At 43.3% G+C, this 21364-nt stretch overlaps 1 protein-coding gene across 2 annotated transcripts in view; it reads right to left on the reverse strand.

The window, feature by feature from the left end:
• Positions 1-311: 311 nt before the first annotated feature.
• HPRT1 (hypoxanthine phosphoribosyltransferase 1) overlaps positions 312-21364 on the reverse strand; it is a 31298-nt gene continuing 10245 nt past the window's right edge. For both annotated transcript variants that reach the window (XM_075835948.1, XM_075835949.1), the window contains exons 2-9: positions 14334-14440; positions 8479-8662; positions 8058-8123; positions 7763-7780; positions 5360-5442; positions 3243-3289; positions 891-967; positions 312-547 (exon numbers count right to left, since the gene is read on the reverse strand). In XM_075835948.1, the coding sequence (XP_075692063.1) occupies positions 500-547; positions 891-967; positions 3243-3289; positions 5360-5442; positions 7763-7780; positions 8058-8123; positions 8479-8662; positions 14334-14440 (630 nt within the window). In that variant the 3' untranslated portion in view covers positions 312-499. The remainder of the gene's footprint in view (positions 548-890; positions 968-3242; positions 3290-5359; positions 5443-7762; positions 7781-8057; positions 8124-8478; positions 8663-14333; positions 14441-21364) is intronic.

Consider the following 21364-nt stretch of genomic DNA (forward strand, 5'->3'; position numbering starts at 1 on the left):
TTTCTGAAGATAAAAAAAACTGACAAGGTAAATTGGTTTCATGCAGTAAGGAGTCTAAGGCCCTGTTCACACTGAGTTTTTTTTGGTACGTGGAAACCGTGCCAAAAATTCCTCCCATTCATTACAATGGTAGGCGGACACTGTTTTGTACCGCGAGCGGTAAAAAAAACAAAACTTGCGTTAAAGCTACAAGCCCTATCTTCGGGCGTTTACGCCTCTGTCATTCCATTAACATCAATGGGAGGCAGAGAAAGCGTATTTCGCTGCGTTTTTGCCCGTGGCACTCAAAGGGCGCGAGCGGAAAACGCGGCAAACGGCGTGCATGCAGATGAAAATCTGCCTCAAAATTCCAAACTGAATTTTGAGGCAGAATTTTCTGCCTGCAAAAAACTCTGTGTGAACTCAGCCTAATGTGTGATATGTATGATGTCTAGGGGCATGATGAGGAAAATCATCCCAGCCTTCGGAGAAGACGACTCATCAATGGTTCAGGTATCTTCTATGCCTTGTATTTCTCCTTCCCATCCTCACTTATCACACAGATGTGCTGAAACAAGCAGAAAAGGGTATTTGAGGCAAAACAGGACAGGAGTGTGCAGAGGAGGTACATTATAAAATGCAAGATTGAGGCGGGTGACCCAACAATAAAGCAGTAAAATACGGTTGCGTTACCTATGGCAACCAAGAGATAAGACATTCTAATTACCAGGGCCAAAGCAAAGCGCTTTATATTTTATGCACATTTTGTTAAGCGAAGGCAATATTCATGGTCGTCCCTACCGCTACCAGTAAGTAGTAAGGTAACCACAATGGAAAGAGCTTGGATTCCCCATGCAGTCACCTCTGGTGGAAGTTTGTTTTACAGAAGTAGTCAACATCAAAATACTTACGTTCAAGTCTCTGAAGTATTCATTGTAGTCTAATGCATATCCCACAACAAACTTATCTGGCACTTCAAATCCTACATCTGAAAAGTTACAAAAGAGAAACAATGGTTAGACAACCGAAGGAAAAGTATCACTGATTCTATAGAAATGCAGGATTGATACTGTTGAGATGTATTTTTTTTTTCTCTCGCCTGCATCCCCCATATGGGGGGCTCGAATATAAACCACACTTTGAGCCAAAAATGTGTTCAATGTCGCTGCAACCTAACTTGTGGGCGATTTAGGACCAAAGGTGAAAACAACTCAAAGATTCTTCTAGTGTGACCATATTTATACACGAATGCCTGTGACCTGTCAGTCAGGTGAGCTACATCTGAAGAGAACGCTAAATAATTTATCTCCTGTCCCCTACTACTAAACTATTACAGGGGTTGTCTCCTCCCAGAGGCATCTGGTTCCCAAGACCTGGCAAGTTACTGTCTGCTGCTCATTATCCCTGCAGCAGCCACTACAGGGGAAATCTGGTATGCAGCCATTTAAAGAAAACATTTATGTGGGACAGAGCCACGGCTTGTTAGCGGACCCCTCTGTGGTGTCTATATCAACTTTAACCACTTCCTGACCAGGCCCATTTTCGTTTTAGTCATGTCTCAATTTAAAAGCAAATTGTTGTTCTGTTACTCTTCCAACCTACATGTATTTGGTCTTGTTTTTCTCAGAACAAACTGGGCTTCCATGGAAAGAAAAAACAAAAATGTAAAATGTGAATTTAGGGGATTGTCATTTGACATCATCTGGTGCATGCCACTGGGTAAACACTCCTGAATACATATTTGGCAACTTCTGCCGACTTCAGCGATACTGAATGTGTGTGCATTTCTTACACCCTGAGCGCAAGGCGTAGCTTACAATGAATGTGCGCAAACTGGCTTTTAAAGAGCAGTTTTCCAAAGCTGGTCTGCCGACACCATACGACCATTACAGACATTGCGAAGTGCCAAAACACCGTTAAAGGGGTTGTCCAGTCCCCAAAAAAAAAATGGATTGCCTATCCTCAGGATAGGACATCAATATCTGGTCAGGGTCCGACTCCCTTAACCCCCATCGTTCAGCTGTTTTGAATTCAGCTTAATTTCCATTACTGCTCACACTGTAAATCGCAGACTCTTGTAGCGGCAATTCACAGTATTACAGCCTTCTCCCATTGAAGTGAGCAGACTGAAATAATGTGAACTGCCGTTACAGTTTTGTCCACAATTCAGTGTGAGCAGTGACCGGAATGAAGGGAAAGCAGTTTTTTTACGGGTGCTGCGGCCCCCTCAAAACAGCTGATCGGCAGGGGCGATCCGGGGGATGGGCCATACATTTTTGGGGACTGGAAAACTCCTTTAGAACCTGAAGTGACTTTTGGAAATTAGAACCCCCTTAAGTATTCATTTAACAACATATCAAAGATTTGAAAATCTGCCGTGTAAAATGTCTGCAGCATGTGGATGAGACTTGTAAAATCTCATCTACTTGCCTTGTACTGTAATCCTCTACATCTTAAATCACCCTAAGGCTCGGGCTACATGGTGACTTCGGCTGCGACATAGGTCACACAGCCAAAGATCGCTATGTCCCTTAGCCTACACTGCAAGTGACTTTAGTCAACAGAACAGTTTGGATTTCTTGCTACTCATGTCGCGGCAACTTGCACGTTGCGACAGAACCACATTGACTTGTATTACTTGCGATGTAGGCTACGTGACAGTGATCTTTGGCTGGGTCGAACTTTCGCTGTGTAGCAGATAGGTAGACCGATAAATAATTAGTGAATAAAATAAAAAAGTGTTTACATTACTTTGTGGCTGCGTTCACATCTGCGTCGGGACTTCGTTCAGGGAAAACCATGAACAGAATCCAAACTGAAGCAAACGGAAACCATAGGTTTTCGATGTGTCACCATTGATTTCAATGGTGACTGTTCTGGTGAAAATGGCCTCCGTTTGTCCCCGTTGTGTAAGGGTTCCTTTGTTTTGACCAAATCAATACCGTAGTAGACTGCGCTATTCATTCAGTCAAAACACCGGAACCCTTACACAACGGGGACAAACGGCGGCCATGGCACCTATGGTTTCCGTTTGTATTCCGTTCATGGGTTCCTGTCGGAAAGGTCGGACGGAACCCATGATCGGAGTCCCGACGCAGATGTAGACGCAGCCTTACTCTTCTCCCTCTCTGGCAGCCTGGCCAGATGTTTATAGTCAACGGGCAACTGGTTAAACAACTCCTTTAATACCATTACAGGCGGACTGCTGGGCTCAAGTCAGAATACATTTTTAGAATCTTTATTAATAATTGACCATAACTTACAATCAGGCCTATAACCAACACTGCGGGGAGTTCTCTTTACAAGCAAGCTGTAACAAAAAAATAAAAATGAAATTAAAACACAGCCTATTTGTTAAGAGAAATTAAAGTCTAAACAACATTTAAGACACTTACCAAATTGAAATGTTCGTGCAATAAACAGTATCAGGTTTATCTTTTCTCACTTAGGCCTCATGCACACGACCGTAAAAACACCCGTTATTGCGGGTCGTAATTACGACCCGCAATAATGGGCTCATATACTTCTGTTAGCCACGGGCACCTTCCCGTTTTCTCACGGGAAGGTGCCCGTGCCGTTAAAAAAAATAGAACATGTTCTATTTTTCTATTTTACGGGCCGTGCTGCTATACTTTGTAATGGCAGCACGGCTCGCAAAAGCGGCCGGCTGCCCGTGGCCGCGCTCGTAATTACGAGTGCATGAGGCCTTAGTAGTGAGATATTGACAATACGGCTGTACAAGGGAGAGCCTAGTATATGTATGCAGCCCGTCTCCCTGCAGACCTCGGTCAGCATGGACCCAACGTACTGTATCTCTCTGTATTGTAATATTAGGGCTAGCTGCTACATTTACTAAATGTGGGCGCCCCCTGCTGGCAGCAACTATAACTGTTTCATACCATTTTGTTTGAAGGGGCTATGTGGGGACCAAAAACTATTAGCAGTGTACTCCCTGCAGTTTGTAAGTACACTCGCTAATATACATTCCAGTGCCCCGTTGCGCTGATTGAGATTTTCATACATTTTTATAGAACTGCCAGGGACCGGAAGTCTAGTTTCACAGACTTCTTTGATGACGAGACGGCTCTTCGTTATATGACCGACCCCGCTGTGCTCTATGTACAAGTAGTAGCACAGATTAAATAGAGCGGGACAGGTCACATGACGAAGAGTCATATCATCAAAGAAGGCTGTGCAACTAAACTTCCGGTCCCGGACAGCGCTATAAAAAATATTTCGAAATCTCAACCAGCGCAACGGGAAAGGAATGCATATTAGCGAGTGTACTCACATACCGTAGTGAGTAAACTGCTAATAATTTTCAGGACCCACAATCACTTTAAATATTAACCCCTTAATAACCAGTCCTGTTTGGGCATTATTGGATGAGCTAAATTTTTTTTTTCATTTTGCCTTTCTACATTTCAGCAGCCAAAACTTTTTTTCCTTGACGAATCTGTACGAGGCCTTGATTTATGTTGGAGAATTTTATTTTATTTTTTTCGGCAGTTTGGGGTACTACTGTGTAATTTATTTAATGCTATTGCAGCGCGAAGAGCTTTTTTTTTTAAGTTACTTTTGTTTATTTTTTTATACGGTTCATGTTTCACACTGAATGCGGTTGTGTGGATTCCTAATAACTACGTTTTTTATTTTTATGTAATGTTTGGAGTTTAAAATAACTTGTATTATACGAATCATGTGTTTTTATTTAATTAAAGAAAATGTTTTTCAATCACATCAAGGGGTTAATATTTTACATATTTATTTTAAAATTAGAAAGTATTAGCATACTACTGTATGCTAGTACAGGATTCCTTGCATCACTAGGATACAGGCATAATGACACTTCCTGTGCCCCTACAGCGGGCCTACTGGACAGACAGCCTTGGGGTCCTTTCTATGTCCCCACAGCTGAATGCAAAGGGGTCAGTCTCAGATCAGATCACTGGGAAACCTGGTGACCCGGTCGAATGGAGTGTCCCTATTAATTATGCCGCAGTCATGAACCGCAGCGATCAAAGGGTTATACAGCCGGGATCAGAGGGTCCTCCGATCCCAGACATAGAGCAGGAGGCTGCTCTAAGAACAGGAGCAGTTAATAGCAGCTTGTGTTTAGAGCAGGAACTCACATTGAAGAGCTCACTCCCCTCTACTACAGTAAAGCAAAAAGACGTTGCTGCCGACTGAGGATCTTCACTGCCTGTCGTCAAAAGATAGTGGGCAGTCATTAACGAGATATATAAAAATGACCAAAAAAATTTTAACATTTCTCTTTACAAAATACTTTTTAAAATAGATAATATCCAACACGTTGGTTCTGCAAATTTTACATGTAAGGGGAAATCAATCAGAGCGGTTTCTGTTAGTGATAAGTTACCTGGCTACTTTAACCATCTTGGGATTGTACTTCTGCAGCATTGCAAGCAATGTCTTCATCGTCTTTCCCGTATCAATGATGTCCTGCGAGAACCATATAAAATCAAATTATCAATCACTTTAGATATCATTGCAATATTCATATCAAATAGTCATTGATTTTAGTGAATTTTTAAGGGGCACTGAAGGGATTCAGGTGGTCAAGAGAGTGTCATGGCCCTTTGGAGCAGCAGTGCGTGTTTGAACAGATAGACCTGCACTACATTTTCTGACTCACCTATAGGTCATCTCAGAAAATTATTTTGGCGGATATTCCACTTTAACAATTTTAGCACTTGACATACAGGAATAAAACCTGAGTATTAAATGTAAAAATATTACACCAGCACACCCATTTCATGAAAGTAGATCGCATAATGTTGAGTAAAAAAAAAAATGCATAAAACTCATTTGTGGCTAAAAGTCTGACCAAAGCGGAGCCCGAGACGTGCAACACCTCCTAAAAATAAAAGTTCAATATGTGCATTAGGCATAAAAGGCCATGTATGAATAGGTCAACACGCACAAATAGTCACATAATTACCGGAACTGAACAGACCCAAAATCTCTGTGATCCAGATGCCAGTAAACAGCCATGTCTCAGAGTAGACAAATGCTCTGATTAGAGAGGGGTAGAGAGATGGCAGTAACCGCATGCCTCCCAACTGTCCCGTATCCAGCGGCATGGCCCATTTCCCACTATCTCCGACCTCAAAACACAGATACAATTGAATCCAGAGGTGAAGGAGAAGTCAGCTCCCTGCTCTATTCACTATGCGAAGCCTGGCGTGAGCAGCTTGGCGTGAGCAGCTTGGCGCAGACAGGCGCGATGCAGTGACGTGATCGTGCCTGCTTGTGCTGAGCCACCTCACCGCACAGACCAGAAGAGACATGCAGAAAGATCTCATATTTGTCGGAGGAACGAGCTAGCTGAGAATGTAATTATTTTTAGGAGGCACTATACTGCATGGAGAGGCACTATGGGGGCATTATACTGTGTGAGGGCATGATCCTGTGTGGGAGCACAAAAGGAACTTGGTACATCCCACTGTCATTTGTAGCTTCCCCCCTCCACGGCTCCCCAAGGCTGGATTCACACAGTGTATACTAGTTTCCAGTGCTGTTTTTCACTGCATACTCCAGGTATGGACAGTTTTATTTTCTTTCCAATAAGATCCTCTGTAAGACTTCGAAAATTAAGAGGAAAATTGCAAGTTCAAATTGAAACTTAAAAGGGGTTATGTGGGGACCAAAAATTATGAACAGTGTACTCACTGCAGTATGTGAGTACACTCGCTAATATACATTCCAGTATTTATAGCGCTGCCGGGGACCGGAAAAACAAAAAAACCTAGTTAATCGGAATCCACACAACCGCAATTAAACAGGTATGGGTGTGTTCACATCAGCGTGAGTTCACATCAGCGGAAAATCAAACGCTAGGTTCCCGTCACCATTAAGTTGAATGGTGAGGGACATGGAAGCTGAGGGGTTATCCTGACTGAAACCTCCGACCGAACAACTCAGCGGAAACAAACGCTGATGTGAACAGGTCCTAATTCAGTGTGAAACATGAACAGTATAAAAAACAAAAATAACAATGTTGAAAAATTGTCTCTTTTCACGCTGCAATAGCATTGCATAAATGACACAGTAGTACCCCAAACTGCGCCGGAAAAAATAAAATTCTCCTACATATATCACCTCCTCATACAAACTTGTCAAGGAAAAAAAGTTATGCCTGCTGAAATGCAAAATAAAAAACATGTAGCTGACAATAATGCACAAACAGGACTTCATGCTGCAGCATGTCAATTCCTGCCACGGAAAGTGGACTGAATTGCTGCGTTTTTCAGAGATGTCAATCTCCCAACATTGAGGAAAACGCAGCAAAATACGCGCCATTTTGTCCATTAAAAAAACCCAGGAAATGGTGCGGTTTTTTCACAGCAGAATTTCTACTAGTCTCTGCGGAATTGCTGCAGAAATTTTCTGCAGCAATCCTGTTACGTGTGGACAAGCCCTAATTCTTTCCATTATATTTCCCCTGTGTTTAGGATCGAGTCTTGGTTTTGGCTTTTAAAATACTGTTCAAATCTGCAATGTCTGAATGAGGCTTTTCAGAGCCATAAAACTGGAAGTAAAAAACTTTTCACCCTGCTCCCAGACTTGACCCTGAATATTGCAGTGAGATAGAAGCCTGGTATTTTTCTTTTTTTTAAAGCGAAGAGTCTGAGCTTTATTATAATAAGATCTAAACTCTAAGAAGTCATGATGTAGAACAGGCATAAATATGTGTACAAATTATTTGCTGAGAAGTAAATATTGTAACTAATATGAAATAGCAGATTAAATGTGAACTTACCTCAACAATTAAAACATTCTGCAAGGAAAGAAGAGATTGTAAGACACACATAATACAGTAAAAACAGCAATATATAGACCCTGCGTCAAACAACATAAAATGCAAATAGGGAGTAAAGCAGTCGAATATTTGTTGAGCCTCACTCTGTGGTAGCGCTGACCATGCTCAATGTCAGACAGCAGCCACAACTACTACCTGAATGTGTGATTATAGACCAGTCAAAACATGTGTGAAATGTACGTACAGACAGCAGATCTCTTGCTACTTGGTCTCTAGAAGGTTAAACAATACCTACCTTGCCGGTCAAAGTAGAAAGATCATCTCCTCCTATAACTTTAATGTCTCCTGTAGATTGATCATTCTGTAAGATAGAACATAGAATTTATGTAGCTTTATTATCATATGAAAACATGGACTTCAGATGACAGGAGAAACTGAAGACTACTTATAAGAGGAAAGTTTAATTGTATCTGTATGGACATAAGACCAGGTTATTACCAAGCTCCATGATTTCACATCAACTCCAGTGAACGAACCATCTCAACCACCAATGCACAGAGTGATGAGAGGAAAGTTTATCATCAAGACTGGTGGAGAATATTACTACATGATTAGTGTTCTACAAATTATTCAATTTTTAGAAAATAATAAAATAAACTTGCAATTTACTTTGTGGCCACTAGATGGCCTTGCAGTCACAAAGCTTCAGTACTTACACAGTAACTCTTCAATCTAATAAAGTCTACAGTCATAGGGATCGATCGGTCACTGTTCCGATTTAGTGCCTTGATGTAGTCAAGTAGATCCGCAAAGAACTTGTATCCACCCTTCAAAACGCAGAGTGCAACTATGTGGTGGCCACCCATATCTTTCATGATGTCTCGGGCTAATCTTTCTGTTCTGGTCATGAAAATAAAGTAAACAGGTTTAAACAGGTTCTCTCAACGATTGTAAATGTCTATTCAAAAAGGAAATAAAAAAGCAACAATGATAGATACACTTAATAAATAATATCATATGAAGGATATATCACAGCATCCCAGATAATGTGCATTATATGTATTCATTTTACATGGACTGTAGATGATCATTTCCATCAGTCAGCTACACAAGGTCTGTTTTACCGCTATATCTCTTAGGCTGGGTTCACATGTTGCGGACAAAATGCTTTTTCTTTGCAAAACCGCGCCAGTTTTGTCTCGAATCGCAGCAAAAAAATGCATTTTGACTGCAACGTGTGAACCCAGCCTTGTGCGTGGTGTAAGCTTCACTCAAACACAGGCCGACTACAACAACATTGTTTAGCCGCTAGCAAAGCAGCTCCTAATCACAACAAACAAGTATGTGCCTTACAGGCTCTGTGCCAGTGTGATGAGCCCTTACTTCACTCCTCCTTGTATTACATGGTCACCCAGTTTCCTCTGGCAATCAGCCGATCACAACAGGTCCAGCAGATGAAACCCCTGGCGATCAGCAGTTATTGTCAGGGGAAACTGTGGGTGAATGGGTGACCATGTAATACAAGGAGGAGTGAAGTAAGGGCTCATGCAGTCCTTGTGCACTGCTATACAGGCCGATTTCATGTGTATAGAGATATTCTTCCCTACAAGCAATGTACAGTCTAGTATGCCACAATTATGTAAATATTTTATGACCATACGTTATTTAAGAGTGTTTGTCTCAGAAGAGACGCCGGCTTTCAGATTGCAGTCGGTCTGACACCCGGCCGCGCAGCAAACATTTGATTTTGCCAGGGGAAATTGTGTCTGGCACATGGACACTTGAGTAAGGCTGCATTCACATCTGCGTCAGGGCTCCATTCAGACAACATTTTTAGTCGGAACAGAGCCACGACACAAACGGAAACCAGGGGTTTCCATCACCATTGATTTCAATGGTGACGGATCCGGGGCCAATGGTTTCCGTTTGTCTCCGTTGTGCAGGGGTTCCGTCGTTTTGCAGAATCAATAGCGTAGTCGACTAAGCTATTGATTTCGTGAAAACGACGGAACTCCTGCACAACGGAGACAAACGGAAACCATTGGCACCGGATCCGTCACCATTGAAATCAATGGTGATTTAAACAGAAACTCCTGGTTTCCGTTTTGTCAGTCAGGGCTCCGTTCCGACAGAAATCTCAGATGGAACGGAGCCCTGACACAGATGTGAACGCAGCCTAAACCACTTGCCACATTCAGTTTGATGCCTTGCGAAGATTCTTACTGAAGAAGTTTCAGTATAACAAATAACACGTACACATCAGGAAGTTTCTAATATAGATTTGGGTCACAAAAACAGGAAGAGCACATAGGACAACTTTCTGCAACAGGCCCCAATACTGCAGAACTTATCGCTCAGCACATTCATGTGATCACGTCATTATAGGTATGAGCCAAGCTGGAAGCCAGAAACGTCCTCTGTGTACAGAGATATTATATAGTGGTCACGGAAATAAAGTCATTTTCCACAAAGCGGAAGAACAGATAACATTCTTATAAGTGAGTTCAATACACAGAAGCAGCTTCCATGTCATGTGTGCGCTTAGCAGCCCAGGATATTGCACAGAAACTTCTTAAAATATACAAGTCTTAGTACATAACTGTTGCAATAGCTCCAGATAAAGAAAGCAATGTCCAATGTGATACAGTAAAGGCCCCATCACATACATGTCTTGCTTTCTGACATTAGGCGTTATCAAAACATATTTCCAGAGATTCAGGGTATGTGGTGTCTAATAAAATGGATACAGGTTAAAAATCCCATGGACTCCCTTTCTTTTCACGCAATAAGGACCCATGGACACGAACGTAAAAACGCCCGTAATTATGCCACGTTTTTACAGGCCCATGGACTTCTATTGGCCACGGGTACCTTCCCGTTTGCTTACGGGAAGGTGCCCATGCCGTTGAAAAATATAGAACATGTCCTATTTCAGGCCATAATTATGGCACGGGCAGGCCCATAGAAGTCATTACTGGTGACTACGTTGTGCACCCGTAATTACGGGTGCGTTGCTAGGCGACGTCAGTAAATAGTCACTGTCCAGGGTACTGAAAGAGTTAAACGATCGGCAGGAGCTGTTTCAGCACCCTGGACAGTGACTTCCGATCACATTATAGATCAACCTGTAAAAAAATAATAATAAAAAAAAAGACGTTCATACTTACCCAGAACTCCCTGCTTCTTCCTCCAGTCCGGCCTCCTGAGATGAAGTTTCAGCCCATGTGACCGCTGCAGCCACTCACAGGGCAATCACAGGCTGCAGCGGTCACATGGACTGCTACGTCATTCAGGGAGGTCGGACTGGATGTCAAGAGAGGGACGCGTCACCAAGACAACAGCCGGGTAAGTATGAATTTCTTTTAGTTTTTCTGCGGAAAGGTTTGTCCCTTCTCTCTATCCTGCACTGATAGAGAGAAGGGCTGCCGATTACTGCAGTGCAATTTTGCAGCGAAAACATGCCCGTAAATACGGGTGGAATACGGGTGACACCGGACCCGTATTTACGGGCACGGGTCCGTAAATACTGGTGCAATACGTGTGACCAAGGACCCGTATTTACGGGAGGACAAAAATACGTTCGCGTGCATGAGGCCTCAGGCTGAGTTCACACGGGGCGGATACGCTGCGTAAAAGCATGCATCGTATCCAACCTGTGCGCCGCATGGAATTCCGGGCGAAACAACGCACCAGGCTGTGGTGCAGTTTTTCGCCAGGAATGTCCGCTGTGGTAAACTGCAACACTTATTCTGCCTATTAGCAGGCCGGCCTCCTGGGATGAAATGTCAGACAGCTGAAGGCTGTGATTGGCTGCAGCGGCGGTCACATGGCATGACGCGTCATCCCAGGAGGCCGGCCCTCTGACATCATCAAGGCTGACCTCCTGGGATGTTTTATCCCAAGTGACCGCTGCTACAGACTGTGATTGGCTGCAACGGTCAAATGGGATGAAACGTCATCCCAGGCGGCCGCGCTGGAGGGAAGAACACAGACTCCTGTGTAAGGGTATGTTCACACGATTAACAAAATACGGAGCTGTTTTCAAGGGAAAACCGCTCCTGATTTTCAGACTTTTTTGAGCAACTCGCGTTTTTCGCGGCGTTTTCGATAGTCTGAGAAAACTGCTCCAAAAACGTCCCAAGAAGTGTCCTGCACTTCTTTTGACGAGCCGCCATTTTACGCGCCGTATTTTGACAGCGACGTGTAAAATGACAGCTCGTTTGCACAGAACATCGTAAGACCCAGTGCAAGCAATGGGCAGATGTTTGCCGACGTATTGGAGCCATGTTTTCAGGCGTAATTCGAGGTGTAAAACGCCTCCATTACGTCTGAAAAGAGGTCGTGTGCACATACCCTAAGTATAAGATTATTTTGTTTGACACAGTTGCGTTTTTTGAGGCGAAATCGCTGCGAACCCGCCACAACAAAAAAGCAACAACTGCTATTTGTTGGGGGTTTTACCTCCCCATTGAATTCAATGGGGAAAACCCACAACAGATAAGCAGCTTTTACGCAAATACAATTTACATGCTGCAAAATAAAATTCTGCACCGCAGGTCAATTTGAGCGTTTTTCCCCACTCAGTACTTACGCAGCGTGTGGATGGGATTTGTTTTATCTCATCCACTTTGCTGCTACTGTATTTGCTGCAGATTTTCCGCAACAAATTCAGTTGCAAAAAAAAATAAATCCCCATTATTTACGCAATGTGTGAACTGAACCTAATATTACCGGTCAGCTTTATTGAATTATATTCATACCAAAAATGACGACCCCCCCCCCCCCTTCAATGTCACTATTTAGGTCGGAGGCGGAAACAAAACAAAAAACAAACTCCCCTATCTCCCATTGAAGTGAAGGAGAGTAAATTTGGGCCATTTTAGGTGCTGAAACCGACGCAGTAAAAAGACAGTAGAGTAAAAATAGTGGAAGGGGGAGAAGGTTTTTCTCGGGCCTACTGCCAGACAGAACGGACAGAGGGGAGGGCACTCTCAGTGACTGGAGTTCCACGAGGGCCACTATGGATTACAATGGTCGCTATCAGACTTCAGAAACTGAAGGAAGTCTGGAGCACAAACAGAGGAGTTTACAAGGGAGACTGCACATACAATCAGCCTAATCATTTGTTAGTTTAAAAAAAAAAAAAATAGTCACCCATTCGGGCAAAGTAATCAGACACGATAGTCTACAGATTCAGCCAAACATCTCAATACTGCATTAGTATCCATAGAAATGTGCAGAATACAATTAAAATGGATTATGAGTCAATTACAGCTAAAAATAACACATTGTACATTAGACAAAACCAAATCGAGAATGAGAACAATACTTCAGTGGAACTGCAAGGCCTGTGTATAGTATTATATATGGTTTAGTCCCAGTTCTGGTGTATGAGCAGCATAGGGACCCACCTTATATAGGTCGCCTTGTCGTGGCAGGTGGGCACTCACAATTTGATCAAAATGCGCGCTAAGAACCTCCCTATTGTAAGTAGATTCAGCAGCAATGCATATTTAATCATTTATAGTGTTTAGGTGGCATTAGTGTTCGCAGAGTGCGGTCGCCATTTTTGTATATCGTGTATATATTAAAAAGCATAAGGCTGGATTCACACGAGCATGTTACGTCCGTAATGGACGGAACGTATTTCGGCAGGAAGTCCCGGACTGAACACACTGCAGAGAGCCGGGCTCCTAGCATCATAGTTATGTACGACGCTAGGAGTCCCTGCCTCGCTGCAGGACAACTGTCCCGTACTGAAAACATGATTACAGTACAGGACAGTAGTTCCACGGAGAGGCAGGGACTCCTAGCGTCGTACATAACTATGATGCTAGGAGCCTGGCTCCGTGCACTTTGTTCGGTCCGGGATTAGCGGCCGAAATACGTTCCGTCCATTACAGACGTAACATGGTCGTGTGAATCCAGCCTAATACAATCTGACAGGGAAACCTCTCATTTTAATATATATATTTCTGTCTTTATATACGAGGCCGTGTTCAAGATTCCCAAAGCGACCAGAGTTCAGACTGTTTTTTTTCCCCAGAGCAGTTTAAACAATGATAGCTGAGCTCTGATTGTTTGCCATGGGAAACTAGACCAGTTTTACTGTTGAAAGTTTTAATAAATGAGGCCATAGTAAGGTCACAAGCAACTCCCCCTGACCAGATCTGACTGCCGGGTAATTAACTGATTGTTGCCCGGTTTGCATTTGGAAAATCCCTTGAGGGGGCTCATTCACAACGTTGTGCGGATTTACCGCGGTTTTCGGCCGTGTGGCAAGTACAGGTGCAGTTCAGAAAAACCATGTGCTTCACGTGTACTTGCCACGCAGCCGAAAAAAAACTTGCACTGGTTTGATAACTGTCCCCCACTGTCATTTAGGTGACGTACAGGTTTGGAAATAAGTTGTGTTAAACAAGATTTCTTTATTCATTAGTTCTGTGCTATGATCCGCTGCTAAAACCACGGCGGGATCCTACACATACCGAACACCGATTCTATACAGCAGAGCTGCGGGAGGACGAGGCTTTCTAGTTTAGAGAAGTTATAAAAGACAAGTACAACCTACCTGTCCATTATTAGTCCATGGGGAATGTAGACCTTTTCCAAATCCGCTGCATAATGCTTAGGAATACAGAAGAGGTCCAGGTCGTATCCCTGGTCATCATCAGCAAGCTGCAGAAGAAGAAAGAGATTTAAAGAAGTAATCCTGCCTCAAGCCATTTTTTTTTAATTTGGATTTTCGTATTTCACTCCCCGCCTTCTATGAGCCATAACTTTTTTTATTTTTCCATCAATGGAGTGGCATAAAAAAAATTTTGTGGGGTGGAAGTGTAAAATGGATTCCTTCATTCTTTCACCGTGCGTCAAAAACAATAATCTAACTTTATTCTGCTGGTCAATACGATTACGGTGATACCAAAGTTAATAGTTTTCTTAATGTTTCACTCCTTTTACAAAGAAAAAAATTTGTTAGAAAAAAAAAAAAAAATGATTTGTGTCACCACATGCTGTAAGGCAGAACTTTTTTTATTTCTTCGTCGATTGAGCGGTATCAGGGCTTATTTTTTGCAGCACGAGCTGTGGTTTTTATTGGTACAAATTTTTGGTACATACGACTTTTTGATCACTTTTTATTAAAACATTTTTTATTGCTAAGTTGACCAAAAAAACAGCGATTCTGGTGTATTATATATTTTTTTTCTTTTTACGGCGTTCACCATGCGTATTAAATAACTCTATATTGTTATAGTTTGGACTTTTACGGACGCACCGATACCAATTTTTTTACATTAAAGGAAAAAAGGGTTTTGTTTTTTTGCACATTTCATTAGTCCCCCCCCGGGGCCTTGAACCAGCGATCGTTAGATACTAATGTATTGCAGCGTAGAGCCATTTTTACAGGCTTAACAGAGGCAGAGTGATTAGGCCCCTGGGCTGACATGACAACCATTGGCGACCCTCAATCGCACTATTGGGCCACCGATGAGCTGTCTGAGTGGAGCGCCCCCTCTCTAGAACGCCTCAGTTGCTACGGTCGCGATTGACTGTAGCATTTGAACAGCGCGATCGCTGTTCCTTGCCGTTACTCACGGGTGTCTGCTGTAAAACACAGCCGACACCCGCAGCGTGCTCAGCCTGTACGTGCGCTCCATACTTCACCATGACGTGCCGGTATGTCATGGTGCGTCAAGGTGTTAATCTGGCATGCTCTGGACCACCAAGGTGCTGTATTATTGGAAGTTTATGCATGTATATATATATATATATATATATAAACATACATTTCCCAAATCACGATTGGCTGTGTAAAGGCCCCAGTGCCTCTGTCCGCACGCCATTGCTGTAAGGCCTCACGCACATGACTTTTCTTCAGTGTTCTATCCAGTTTTTTTGCGTCCGTTCTGCAAAGTTATATAACAGGTCCTATTCATATCCGTGTTTGTCGCCCGTTTCACCCATTCTAGTGTATGGGTCCGCAAAGAAAACGGACCAGCACACGGAAGCCACTAGGATCTGTATTTTGCATTCCGCAAAATGGAAAATGTTGTGTGCATGATACCTAAAGCTGTAAAAAATAAAGAAAAATTTGGCAGCATGGTTCTAGCATGGGGTTGCCGGAGTACAAGGCCCGCTCTCACCACAGACCCAGAGTCCTTCGAGTCTGGTTGCTAAGGATACACTGACTAGCAGTTTCAAATTTTAATTTGCGCTGTCAAGTTTTACATCCCTAGCAACCAGTCTGCCATGAGTAATCTGGAGTAAAGTGAAACTGAACTGAAGGGAGTGTAAAGGAGGCCAGGGCAGTACTCAAACCACATTTTCTCTCTTACTGGCATATTACGGATTGTAGGAACAATGAATTTGTGAAGAAGCTCTTATCTAAATTCCATCCCCCTCCCGACACACATTTTTTTTTATTTGACCCATCTAGAGCAGTTCGGTTTACTGGAGGGCATGTGTTTTCTTGGCACGATATAGGAGTAGCTAAATCTGCAATGTGGGAAGCGGATTATAACTTCTCTCCATAATGGAAAACACAGTGCGAGAGGTGTGAATCTGCTGATGTGCAGGTCGATTTACAGTAATTTCACCCAACTATAGACAGATAGTGACCGAAATACTGGCCGGTTAGTGGTTTTACTACTCTATACTCCAACAGCTGGAGAATCAAACACAGGTGACATAGAACTTACAATGTACTCGGATATGTCTAGATTTTGGGGTTTTGTACTGACTTATATGAATCTTCTTGTAAGGCTATTAGAAAAAGTTAAAGTGACTTCTTTACAAAGGCGCTGTGATTTAACTCAACAATTAAGATGAATGCTTGGGACAAGACAGCGATGTGCTCCCTGGCTCCACCGGTCTCCAGCAGTGATGTCTCACAAGTGCTCCTGCATGGTGGAAGAAATGAGGCCTTAAGAATAAATTAGGACCTTTCTATAATGCGAGGTGCCATTACATAATCTGTATAGGAATGGACAAAATCCTAAAATCTCAGGCAGCTTGTGTAAGAGCATTTGCTACCCCACTAAAACTGCATCCAAGGCCTCATGCACACAACCGTAGTCTTTATCCACAATTACGGATCCGTAGTTGCGGATAAAATACTGACACCTTAATTTCTATCGGCCACCTTCCCGTATATTTACCGGTGTGTCTGGGCCGCAGAAATGAGCCGGAAAAAAATAGGACATGTCCTATTTTCCACATTTACGGACCGATCTCCTATACTTATTACTGTGAGCACGGTCCGCAAACGTGTGTATGGGATCTTGGATAACCGTATTCATAAACACATCTTGCCACCTATAGATTTTCCTCAGCTCTACCTCCACTCCAGTTTCAAGTTTGCTTCACCACGTGCTATTTAAACACAGATTTTCTCAAGGGCATGGTGACAATTTCTGTGAAATATGTAACCTTGAATATTTCCATACCTCCAGCGAAACACCTCCAGCAAGTGACTCCTAAGTGATTAGGAATGTAACAAACATCTTTTGTTATACAGAATATCATATAACATGTTCCAGAATCCCAACCAAACGTGCGCTCAGCCGTGAAACCTCTAAAGTCATGCCAAGGAAAAGACGGAGGGAGGGCGCAACAAAAGGGCACGGAGCCATCGTGACAATGTTATATGTAGAGCGGACAGTAAATGAGCTTATAAGGAAGTTGTCGGTTTTCAGTTTTAACAAAAATGCAGAAATACAGGGCGAGAAAAAAACAAAAACGTATGAACAATGCAAACATCTTTGTGGTGTGGAAGTAGCTTATACTCATACTTCATATATAGCCAACTACTCAAAAACACCCTTCAGCGGACACCATCAACTAAAGAGAACGTCAGCACATGGACCTTCTCCGGACCCTCGCTACTAGTGTCACCTCCTCTAAATGCCCACGCTGCATATAAACTCCGTTTCATAAACACAATTTCAGTGTACGCAAACAGAGGAGACAAGCCATCCAAAAGAGGTGGCACCGCTGTCTGCAGCAGAAACTGTATAGCCCCGGCCCTCACCTGCTCTTAGAAAGTCTCTCCTTATTCTGGGAAAGTAGGCAACCTACAGCCATCTGTTGGCTCCTAGATTTTCCATAGCTTACAGTAATTTAAGGGGTTATCCCATCTGGACCTTCCCACTTCTAAGAAAGAAGCCGCCCCAGCAGTTCGCTGATCTCCACGGATCCAGCTTTTCCTGGCTATCAGCTGATATTGCTGTGGGAAGCTCCAAGCTGCCACTCAAGGAGAAATTTATTATTCTTACACAGTGCTCAAATTAATAGGCAATCATGTAATATATGGTGACATTGAGTCTGTCAGAGTGGGAGCTGCTCTTTGGCATATGACAGACCTTTAAATAAGGCCTGATTCACATCACATTTGTGTCCTACGTTTATCGTGTATGTCGGGAAAGCTTCCGACGTACAGAAACATGTCCATAGGACTCAATTAGCCCGGAGACCAAAAGAGTGTCCTTTTGGCCTCCATCGGCCAGGTATATGTCGGTATACCTTTTTTTTTTTCGAGGATGGAATAACGAAGGATATGTTTTCTTAACACGGGAGCCTGTGTGTGACAGATGCCACTGTATGGCATCCATCAGAGGTATGCATTGAACGTATACCTCAGAGAGCTTCCCAAGGCTGGAGTCCCTGGGAAGAACATTAAATAGCGCTTGGCCCAGCAGCTTGGGGAACCCCCTGATGTCACTATCCATATATGGACAGTGATATCAGGGGTATTTCAACTACGGAGTCTTCGGCTAGAACATCAGTAGTGTTCTGGCCGGGGACTCCGGGACTGGAGACTCCCCAGACATCACTGTCCAAATATGGACAGTGACATCAGGGGCTCCATCTAGGAGTGGAATCTAATGCTCTGGCCAGGGATTTCAGCATCTGAAAGCCCCTAACGTCACTATCCATATATGGACAGCAGCGTCAAATGCTTTCCCAAGACAGGAGTCCTCCAGAGCGTTTGCGTTGCTCTAGCCGGGGATTCCGTAGTTGAAAGCCCCTGCTTCACTGTCCATAAGTGGACAGTGACGTCAGGGGCTTTCCCGGGCACAGCAATTCAAGTAGCGCAATGCCCGTGGAGTTTGGACGACGTATCCTACTGTATGCCTATATAGTGGGATACGTCTCTACCTTCTGTCAAAGGTATACATCGGATCTCCTCCCGAAGTATACCTCCGAGGTAAGGGTTAAAACGCAGTGTGAATCAGGCCTAAGCGTATCAGTGAGACCCTAATAGTTATATTATTGAGTGTAATTACATCCCCTAAACAGCCCCCAAATTGTCAAACAGGGGACTTAAAATAAAGAGTATCCTGGTTCTGTGGAATTAAATGATGTATTAGTGTATAGTCACAGTGCGGTTTTGAAAGTCCTGGTTGTGGCTTCACAAACTGCACCAACACTGCAGTGTAAATAATGCCACACACTACATGAATGCTCCTACTATCTCTAACAGGATCATGTGACACTCCATAGCCCGCATTTATTGATAACTGTATTTTGCACCAATGAAGTTGGACAGAATTTTGCCTAACCTATTAAATCTGATGCATTTAAATTGTCTGTGTTTAAGGTTCTTTTCATATCGGCCAGTTGTACATTTGGGCCACTAATTTGCGCCTTTTTTTAACTTTTACTTTTAATAAATTAGTCTAAAAGTTCATCACAGCTTGACCCACTCATCTCACCCGTTTTGTTTTTGGTGTGAAAAAGTGTCACAAATTTTAATTCCTTACCACTGCAATTACTGGCAAAATCTGGCATAAACGGAATAAAAAAATTAATAAACACGAGCCATAGACTGCATTACATGATAACTTTCAAGGTTACCGATTGGTTGAGAGGGATCATGTGATACACTGTATGTAGGACTCGACAGAACCAGTAAGCGCTTTCTTTTACCCTCCATCGTTTGACACTTTTGGGGCTGTTTAGTGGGTGTAATTGTGCCCCATTCTATAACTATTAGCCCATCATACTGATGTACTTATTTTAGTAAATCTATTGCAGCCATTTATTTAAAGGGAACCTGTCACCATCATTTCACCTTTTGAACACTACTCACCCCTCGCTGGCCGCTGCTGTCAAGAGTTCATTGCCGTTATCCCCTCTCCTAAACTGCTCCGCCAACCGTAAAAATGGTCTGCAAACAATTTGCTGCTTTTACGGTAATATTCCGGCAGTCTCGTTCGTTCCTCTGCTTATGCCCGCCCACCGCCAAACACTGGCCTGCCCTGAATGCCGAAATCTCATCTGAGATAGCGCGAATGCCCGTCAGGTATGGTCCGACACCCTTCCCTGCTTTGTCCGGGCCTCAAATCTAGTTACTGCGCATGCACCGCTATGGTGTCCAGAACAGGACATCGATGTGCAAGCGCAGGATTTTTGTGTGTGCCGGGGGGAGGTGAGGAGCAATCAATTGTGAGGAGGCGGGGTTAACTCAGAAAGGCTTGAGGAATGAAGATATGACTTATGCTCATTAGCATACGATGCGGGAACACTAAAAGGTACGCTCTGTACCTTTAGTAAGATAATTATAGGTTACATAGAAAAAAAAATTACCCACTTCCACCAGTTATTGCTGGTTTAATAGGTGAAATGCCGGGGACAGGTTCCCCTTGAGCGGTCCTTTAAATATTTTGCTGTCAGCTAAGCTGTTTACAGAATACATTTGGATCATTGCTTAGTAAAGCCGGCCATGACACACTGATGACATATCCCGAGCTCTACTCTCTTATGTCACCCATACGGACTACAAGCGCTGGTGGTACACATTACCAGCATTTTCAGTGGAGTGCAGGTGAGAGTGTAAAGGGGGTTTTACACAGGACGATTATCAGGCAGACTAGCGTTAATATAACGCTCGATCATCTGCTGGTTGTATCGTTTTAAAAAACTAAAAGATTATGATGAAATCTCCCTGCATGCCTTGCTGGCTCAATGTGATTTGCATTCTGGGATGTGTAGTCTTTACACTAGACGCTGTACAATAAACAGATGTAAGAAAACAAAAGTTCTACTGCGTTACAGAAGCTCAGCTACGCTGTTAGGCTTCGCGCACATCTGCATTGGGGTCCCGTTCTGACGTTCCGTCGGCGGTTTCCATCGGAACGGGACCCTGAACAGACACAAACCAGAGGTTTCCGTCACCATTGATTTCAATGGTGACGGATCCGGTGCCCATGGTTTCCGTTTGTCTCTGTTAATAGGCTATACACTATTGCTTCCAGCGAAACGACGGATCCGATGCACAACAGAGACAGAGACAAACTGAAACCATGGGCACCGAATCCGTCACCATTGAAATCAATGGTGATGGAAACAGAAACCTCTGGTTTCAGTTTGTGTCTGTTCAGGGTCCTGTTCTGATGGAAAGCTCTGACGGAACGTCAGAACGGGACCCCAACGCAGATGTGAACGAAGCCTTAGATGTGTCGGACTACAAGCTTGTTGACTGTTTCGAATAACATCCTGTGAATGTAGCGCCGAACTATAATAAAAACATTTACATGCAATTATGGTGACCTTTCAGGAGAAAGCCATAAGCTGGTTTGTGTAGGACTTCTATCATAGAAG

Source organism: Rhinoderma darwinii, chromosome 8 (assembly GCF_050947455.1).
Source record: "Rhinoderma darwinii isolate aRhiDar2 chromosome 8, aRhiDar2.hap1, whole genome shotgun sequence".
NCBI lineage: Eukaryota > Metazoa > Chordata > Amphibia > Anura > Rhinodermatidae > Rhinoderma > Rhinoderma darwinii.